Source organism: Phalacrocorax carbo (genome assembly GCF_963921805.1).
Source record: "Phalacrocorax carbo chromosome 29 unlocalized genomic scaffold, bPhaCar2.1 SUPER_29_unloc_2, whole genome shotgun sequence".
Classification (NCBI taxonomy): domain Eukaryota; kingdom Metazoa; phylum Chordata; class Aves; order Suliformes; family Phalacrocoracidae; genus Phalacrocorax; species Phalacrocorax carbo.
This window is the reverse complement of record NW_026990232.1, coordinates 22,706-30,841: the sequence shown is the minus strand read 5'-3', so window position 1 is coordinate 30,841 and position 8,136 is coordinate 22,706. Positions and strand designations below refer to the sequence as shown.

Sequence of the window (8,136 nt, the reverse complement as noted above, 5' to 3'; positions counted from 1 at the left end):
TGGGTTCAGCCATGGGGGGGGGGAGGTTTTTGAGGGCTCCCCCCCATGTTTGGGGGTTCCCCCTGATTTGGGGGGGCCCTGGTTGGTGGGGGAGGGTCTGGAGCTGGGGGTCCCCCCACTTTTTTACCCCCCACCCCCCCTAAATTTAGGTGCTGGGGGAGCACGAACACGAGATCCCCGAAACCGTCCGGCCCGGGCAGCTCATCAAGGAGCTGGCGAAGGAGATACGGCTGGTGGAGGTGGGGGGGCGCTGGGAGGGGCTGGGGGGGCACTGGAGGGCTGGGGGGCGCTGGGGGGGCGCTGGGAGGGGCTGGGGGCGCTGGGAGGGACTGGGGGCGCTTGGGGGGTGCTGGGGGGGCACTGAGATGGACTGGGGGGCGCTTGGGGGGGCACTGAGAGGGACTGGGGGCGCTGGGAGGGACTGGGGCACTGGGGGAGCACTGGGAGGGACTGGGGGCACTTGGGGGGGTGCTGGGAGGGACTGGGGGTGCTTGGGGGCGCTGGGGGGGCACTGAGAGGGACTGGGGGGCGCTGGGAGGGACTGGGGGCACTGGGGGAGCACTGGGAGGACTGGGGGGCACTTGGGGGGTGCTGGGAGGGACTGGGGTGCTTGGGGGGCGCTGGGGGGGCACTGAGAGGGACTGGGGGGCGCTGGGGGGGGCACTGAGAGGGACGGGGGGGCACTGGGAGGGGCTGGGGGCGCTGGGGGGCACTGGGAGGGGCTGGGGGTGCTGGGAGGGCACTGGAGGGACTGGGGGCACTGGGAGGGGCCGGGGGGGTGCTGGGAGGGACTGGGGGTGCTGTGGGGGCGCTGTGGGGGCACTGGGCGTCGCTGAGGGGTCGCTGGGAGGGACTGGGGGGGGCACTGGGGGGTGCTGGGGGGGCACTGAGAGGGACTGGGGGGCGCTGTGGGGGCGCCGGGAGGGGCTGGGGGGCGCCGGGGGGGGCACTGGGAGGGGCTGGGGGGGTGCTGGGGGCGCTGGGGGGGCACTGGGAGTTACTGGGAGCCCCTCGCTGAGACACCCCCCCCCCCCGCCCCCCCCCCAGGACCTCTTCCAGCAGAGCGCTGGGAAGTCGGGGTCCCCCTTCGGCCCCCCCCGGGGGGTCCCGCCCCCCCTCAAAGACCCCCCCCTCAAAAAGGGGGGGTCCCCGCAAGCCCCCACCAACCCTCGCCCCCCCGACGAGGGGGGGACCCCGAAACCCCCCCCGGCCCCCAAGATGAGGATGAAGAGGTGAGGAGCGGTTTTGGGGGGGTCGGGGGGGGGGGGCGTGGTTGGATTTGGGGGACCCCTTCTAAATGTTGGGGTGCCCCCCCCCAGCCCGACCCCCCCAGTTCCAGCCCTGAGGAGACAGACCCCGACTCGGAGGGGGACCCCCAAATTCTGCTGGCCAATGGCGGGGCGCGGTGAGGTTTGGGGGGGCCCGGGGGGGTCTTGGGGTGTTCTTTGGGGGGGGGGGTTTGGGGGCTGTGGGGGGGTCCCAGGGGGGTTTTGGGGTGCGGGAGGGATCCCAGAGGGGTTTTGGGGTGCGGGGGGGGGGGTTTGGGGGGGTCCCAGAGGGGTTTTGGGGTGCACGGGAGGGGTTTGGGGGGCTGTGGGGGGGTTCCAGGGGGGTTTTGGGGTGCGGGAGGGGTTTGGGGGGGGTCCCAGAGGGGTTTTGGGGTGCGGGGGGGGTTTGGGGGGGGTCCCAGAGGGGTTTTGGGGTGCGGGGGGGGGGGTTGGGGGGGGTCCCAGAGGGGTTTTGGGGTGCGGGGGGGGGTTTGGGGGGCTGTGTGGGGGTCCCAGAGGGGTTTTGGGGTGCGGGGGGGGGTTTGGGGGGGCTGTGGGGGGGGGGGTCCCAGAGGGGGGTTTGGGGTGCGGGGAGGGTTTGGGGGGCTGTGGGGGGGGTCCCAGAGGGGTGTTGGGGTGCGGGGGGTGTGTGTGGGGGGTCCCAGAGGGGTTTTGGGGTGCGGGGGGGGGTTTGGGGGGCTGTGGGGGGGGGTCCCAGAGGGGTTTTGGTGTGCGGGGGGTGGGATTGGGGGGCTGTGGGGGGTCTCAGAGGGGTTTTGGGGTTCATGGGGGGGGGTCCCCACTTAACCCCTCCCCCTCAGGTCCCGCCGGAGCGGCCCGGGGGGGCGTTGGGGGTCCCGTCCCCCCCCTTCCCCCCCCCCCAGCCCCCCCCTGGACCTGGACTCGGAGGAGGATCTGCAAATCGATGAGACCCCCCCCCGCCGCGGCCCCCGCCGCCTCCCCCGTGAGCTGGGACCCCCCCCCGGCACCCCCAAACCCCCCCGGCACCCCCAACCCCCCCCCCAGCACCCCCAAACCCCCCCCCCCCGGCACCCCCAACTCCCTCCCACCTCCTCCTGTGCCCCCTCAAACCTCCTCTTAACACCCCATCAACCCCCCCCACCCCCAAATCCCACTTCGGGGGTGCTGTAGGGTGCCCCCTCCACCCTTGGGGACCCCCCAAAATCTGCCTGCCCCCCCCCAGGGCTCCCCCGAAAACTCCCCCGCGCCAAACCCTGCTCGGACCCCAACCGGGTGCGGGAGCCGGAGAGGTTGACTTCGATATCGAGGTATGGGGGGGAGGGTCCTGGGGGGGGTTTGGGGGGCTGGGGGGGGGGCCCTGAGGGGTCCCCAGAGGGGTATTTGGGGGGGGCTGGGGGGCTCCCAGAGGGGTTTTGGGGGGGCTGGGGGCTCCCAGAGAGGTTTGGGGGGGGGGCTGGGTGGGATTTGGGGGGCTGTTGGGGGGGTCCCTGAGGGGTTTTGGGGAGTGGGGGTGGGGGGCAATGACCGCTTTTGGGGGGTGCTGTGGGGGTCCCAGAGGTGTTTTGGGGTGTCTGGGGGGGTCTCTGGTGGGATTTGGGGTGTCTGGGGGGTCCCGGGGGCGGGGGTTTGGGGCGTGTGGGGGGCTCCCGGGGGCGGGGTTTGGGGCGTCTGGGGGGTCCCGGGGGCGGGTTTGGGGCAGTGGGGGGGTCCCGGGGGCGGGGGTTTGGGCAGTGGGGGGGTCCCGGGGGCGGGGTTTGGGGCGTGTGGGGGGATCCCGGGGGCGGGGTTTGGGGCATCGGGGGGGGTCCCGGGGGCGGGGTTTGGGGCGTGGGGGGTCCCGGGGGCGGGGTTTGGGGCATCGGGGGGGTCCCGGGGGCGGGGTTTGGGGTGTGTGGGGGTCCCGGGGGCGGGGTTTGGGGCGTCGGGGGGTCCGGGGGCGGGGTTTGGGGCATCGGGGGGGGTCCCGGGGGCGGGGTTTGGGGTTCACCCCCCTGCCCCCCAGGAGGATTACACGACGGAGGAAGAGGAGGGGGGCGCGGGGGGCAGCAGCGGCCGGCATCCTCGACCTGCTGAAGGCCAGCCGGCAAGTGGGGGGCTCGGAGTACCCCCAACTCAGGTGGGGGGGTGCCCAGGGGGGCGGGGGGGGGGGGTTGAGGAGGGGCTTGGGCGATTTGGGGGGGGGTTTAGGGAGCTGGGGCTGGTTTTGGGGGATCCCCGGGGGCTGGAGGAAGGCTTTGGGGGGGCTGGGGATGGATTTTAGGGGTCTCCAGGGGCTGGGGGAGGGCTTGGGGGGGCTGGGGGTTTTGGGGGGTCCCCAGCTGCTTTGGGGGGCTCTTGGGGGGGGCTGGAGTTGGGCTTTGGGGGTCCCCAGGGGCTTTGGAGGGCTATTGGGGGTCCTGGGCTGGGTTTTGGGGGTCCCCAGGGGGGTTTGGGGGGGCTGGGGTTGGGTGTGGGTGTCCCCAGGGGGCTTTGGGGGGCTGGGCTGGGTTTTGGGGGTCCCCAGGGGGGTTTGGGGGGGCTGGGGTTGGGTGTGGGTGTCCCAGGGGGCTTTGGGGGGCTGGGCTGGGTTTTGGGGGTCCCCAGGGGGGTTTGGGGGGGCTGGGGTTGGGTTTGGGGGTCCCTAGGGGGCTTTGGGGGGCTGGGCTGGTTTTTGGGGGTCCCCAAGCGCTGAGTTGTTTCTTTCCCAGGGGCGCTCTGTGGATTTTGGGGGTCCCCCGATCCTTAGAGCCCCACCCAAAACCCACCCCTACCCCCCCCCCCCCCCAAATCCCCAGCGAGGCCCCCGCCTCCCCCAGCACCCGCGAAGCCATCCAAGGCATGCTCTGCATGGCCAACCTCCCAGCGGGGACCCCCTTGGGCCCCCCAAATTGGTGGTCTGGGGGTTCGGGACCCGATCGGGGGGGGGCCGGAATATCGGGGGGCCCCCGGCGCCCCCCCCCAGCCCCCGAAGCACCGACAGCGAGGACGAAGCCAGCATGGACGAACAAGACAGTTTGGGGGCTTGCTTTAAAGACGCCGAATACAGTGAGTGTTTTGGGGGTGCGGGGGGGGGCCCCCCAATCTTTACCACCCCCCCGGACCCCCATTTTCCTCCTGGCCCCCCCCAGTTTATCCCTCGCTGGAGTCAGATGAGGATGACCCGGCTCTGAAATCGCTCCCACAAAAAGAAGAAGGTCACGGACGACGCGCCCTGGAGCCCCAAAGGTTGGGGGGCACCCCCCTTTTTTTTCGGGGGGGGAACCCCCCCTGGATTTTTTTGGGGGTGGGGGGGGAGAGGAGGTGGGATCATGGGGGGGGGGGCTGGAGATGGGTTTTGGGGGGGCTGGGGATGGGTTTTGGGGGTCCCTGAGGGTTTTGGGGGGCTACAGGGGAGCTGGGGATGGGCTTTGGTGGTCCCTCAGGGTTTTGGGGGGGCTGCAGATGGGATTTGGGGGTCCTTGAGGGTTTTGGGGGGGCTATGGGGAGGCTGGGGATGGGGTTTGGGGGACCCTCAGGGTTTGGGGGGCTTGGGGATGGGTTTTGGGGGTCTCTGAGGGTTTTGGGGGGCTACAGGGGCGCTGGGGATGGGTTTTGGGGGTCTCTGAGGGTTTTGGGGGGCTACAGGGGGGCTGGGGCTGGGTTTTGGGGGGTCCCTGAGGGTTTTGGGGGGCTACAGGGAGACTAGGGCTGGGGTTTGGGGGGGGCTGTGGATGGGTTTGGGGGGACCCTGAGGGTTTGGGGGGGGCTTTGGGGGGGGCTGGGGGATGGGATTGGGAGATCCTCAGGGTTTGGGGGGGGCTGGGGATCGGGTTTGGGGGTCCCCTGAGGGTTTGGGGGGGCTATGGGGAAGCTGGGGATGGGTTTCAGGGTGTCCCCAGGGGGCTTTGAGGTGATTTTGAGGGGCCCCTAAGGGTTTTGGGGTGTCCCAGGGGCTTTTGGGGGGGGTTGGGGGGCCTGGGGGTTTTGGGGTGTCTCCAGGGAGCTGAGGGGGATTTGAGGGGGACCCTAAGGGTTTTGGGGTGTCCCCAGGGGGCTTTTTGGGGGCTGGGGGTTTTGGGGTGTCCCCAGGGGGCTTTGGGGGGCCTGGGGGTTTTGGGGTGTCCCCAGGGGGCTTTTGGGGGGTCCCCAGAGGTCTTTGGGGTGTCCCCAGGGGGCTTTTGGGGGGTCCCCAGAGGTCTTTGGGGGGGGCTGGGGGTTTTGGGGTGTCCTCAGGGGGCTTTGGGGGGCTGGGGGTTTTGGGGTGTCCCCAGGAGCTGGTGGGGGGGGGAGCCTCCCTGTAGGCTCGATTTTGGGTCTCTTTAGATGCTTGGAGTTAAAAATTATCCCCCAAAACGCTGCGCGGAGCCCCCAAATTTGGGGGGGACCCCCACCCCCCCCTTTTTTTGGGGTGCCGGGTCCCCCAAACCAGGGGTACCCCCTGTTCTTTCCAGCACGGGTCACCCCGACGCTGCCGCGGCAGAGCCGCCCCGTGCGGGAGGGGGACGCGGGTGGCTTCGGTGGAGACGGGGCTGGCGGCCCGCCGCCGCCAAACTGGCCCAGCAGGTGGGATTTTGGGGGGCTGGGGGGGGATTTTGGGGTGTCTGTAGGGAATTCAGGGGGGCGGGGGGGGAATTTGGGGGGGGAAATGAGGGGGTTTGGGGGGTGGGGTGGTGCTAAAGGGGGTCTGGGGACACATTTGGGGGGAGTTTAAGGGGTTGGGGGGGAAGTTGAGGGGTTCAGGGGGGGTTTTGGGGGGCATTTAAGGGGCTTCAGGAGGTTTTGGGAGTCATTTAAGGGGGTTCAGGGGGTTTTGGGGGGCATTTAAGGTGGTTCGGGGGTTTTGGGGGGCATTTAGAGGGGTTCAGGGGGGTTTTGGGGGGGCATCTAAGGGGGTTCAGGGGGGAATTGAGGGTTCCAGAGGGTTTTGTGGGACATTTAAGGTGGTTCAGGGTGTTTTGGGGGCACTTAAGGGGGCTCAGGGGGATTTTGTGGGGCGGTTGGGGGGTGTTGGTCCGGCAGGGGCTCCTTTTGGGGTGCCCCCCCCGACCCCCCCAATCCCCCCCCGAAGGAGCACCGCAAGCTGCAGCGCAGGAAGGGCCCGGCCAAGCGCCGCCCCCCCGTCTCCCCCTTCCCCTGAGGAGGAAGAGGAGGAGGAAGAGGAAGAGGAAGACGAGGAGGACGAGGCGGAAGCGGAGGAAGAAGGGGAGCCCGAAGGGGACCCTGAAAGTGAGGTGGGCGGGGGGGGCGGGGGGGACGCGGAGCCCCCCCCGGAGCCCCCCTACCCCCCGAGTCTGGCGGATCACGAGTACACGGCGCGGCCCGGGGGGCCGGCGGCCATTTTCGGGGCGCCCCAACCCGGCCGAGCTCCCACCCCCATGGCGCCCGGAGTCCTTCCTCACCCAGCGCCGCCCCGCCCACGCCACGCCCGCCGCCGCCGCCCAGGGTAAGCCCCAGCGTCCGTGTCCCCCCCCCCCTTTTTGTGTTGGGGGGGAGGGGGATGGGTGTTAATGGGGACCCCCGATTTTGCAGGAAAACGCCCCAAAAAGGGGCTGGCGACAGCGAAGCAGCGCCTGGGCCGGATCCTCAAGATCCATCGCAACGGGAAGCTGCTGCTCTGAGGGTGGGGTGGGCGGGGCTTGTCGCTGGCCACGCCCATGGGGCGGGGCCAGCACCAAGCCACACCCCCTTCACCCCCCAACCCCATTCCATCAGGCTCTCTGGAGCAGGGGAGGGGCGTGGCTAAGTGGGGCCATGCCCGTGAGGGGGTGTGTCCACCACAAGCCACGCCCCCGCCTTGATTCCCTGGAGGAGTGTTGGCTTCAGTTGGCTACGCCCCCCCGTGCGGAGCCCCGCCCACCTGCAGGGAAAAGACTGGTGGGAGGGGTGTGACCAAGGCGAGGCCACGCCCACCATGGGGCTTCCCCACCAAAAAGGGGCGGAGCTGCCGGCGGGACACACCCCTATTGGCTGCTGCCATGCCAGGGGCGGGACTTTCCCATTGGACGCTGTCAAGAGAGGAGGGGATTGGAGGAGCCAGGCCTGCCCCACCCGGACTGCAGAAGGGGCGGGGCTTCCTCTGATTGGTCCCCACTGGAGTTTGGTTTTTTCTTACCCCTCCCTCACGTGTCTTCAGGTTGATTGACGGGGGGCGGGGCTGCTTCCCATTGGCTGCCCCCGGTTTTGTAGGCGTGTCCGGAGGCTGCGGCCCCGCCCCCACTTTTGTATTTGTTAGAATAAAAAAAACACAACCAAAAAAGCCCCAGGGTGATTAAAAAGCCCCCAAACCCCCCAAATTAACGAATAATTCAACAGGGACCCGGAGGGGGTGGAGTCTCGCGGACGCCCCGCCCCCTTTTGCGCGCGGCACCGGGCGCCGAAACCTCGCGAGATTTGGGGGGAGGGGTCCTGGCGCCGGCAGGAAATCTCGCGAGATTTCCCTCCCCTCAGCCCCGCCTAACTCTCGCGAGAGCCGCGCGCGCGCGCCGCCGCCGTTCCCGCCGCTGAGGGAGCGGCCGCGCTTCCCCTCCCCCCCCCCTTTCCGTTCCCCCCCCCCGCCCCTTTTCTTTTACCTCCTCCGGTATCTCCCGGCGAGGCGGGTCCTGTGCTGCCCCTCCCCCCCCCCGTTCTATCTCCGCCCGCCTCTCGCGAGGTTTCGGGGCTAACGCGCTGCCGCCGCCTCGCGAGATCCCACCGGTGAGTGCCGGTGTTTGAGGGGATGTTTTGTGGGGGGAGGGGAAGGGGGGGGTGTGCCGTTACCGGCAGGGGGGGAGTTTGGGGTTTCCCGTTCTTCTCCCCCCCCCCCCCCCCCGGTAGGGCGCTCAGTGAGAGCCCCCCTCCCCCATTCTCCTCACGAACTCTCGCGAGATTTCCCCATCCGTTCCCTTTCCTCGTCCTCTCGCGAGATTTCCCTCCGTGTCTTCCTATTGGT

General features: G+C 70.0%; 1 protein-coding gene across 1 annotated transcript in view; it reads left to right on the top strand.

Moving 5' to 3' along the window:
* The window catches only part of PHF8 (PHD finger protein 8), a 16,240-nt gene extending 8,776 nt beyond the window's left edge, over nucleotides 1-7,464 (top strand). Inside the window, 18 exon segments of the mRNA XM_064439686.1 lie at nucleotides 150-239; nucleotides 1,048-1,232; nucleotides 1,320-1,405; nucleotides 2,090-2,232; nucleotides 2,421-2,532; nucleotides 2,535-2,557; nucleotides 3,253-3,302; nucleotides 3,304-3,366; nucleotides 4,025-4,194; nucleotides 4,197-4,274; nucleotides 4,358-4,410; nucleotides 4,412-4,454; nucleotides 5,660-5,706; nucleotides 5,708-5,746; nucleotides 5,748-5,767; nucleotides 6,277-6,598; nucleotides 6,600-6,651; nucleotides 6,738-7,464. Coding sequence (XP_064295756.1) covers nucleotides 150-239; nucleotides 1,048-1,232; nucleotides 1,320-1,405; nucleotides 2,090-2,232; nucleotides 2,421-2,532; nucleotides 2,535-2,557; nucleotides 3,253-3,302; nucleotides 3,304-3,366; nucleotides 4,025-4,194; nucleotides 4,197-4,274; nucleotides 4,358-4,410; nucleotides 4,412-4,454; nucleotides 5,660-5,706; nucleotides 5,708-5,746; nucleotides 5,748-5,767; nucleotides 6,277-6,598; nucleotides 6,600-6,651; nucleotides 6,738-6,826 — 1,665 coding nt within the window. The 3' untranslated portion in view covers nucleotides 6,827-7,464.
* The last annotated feature ends 672 nt before the right edge of the window (nucleotides 7,465-8,136 follow it).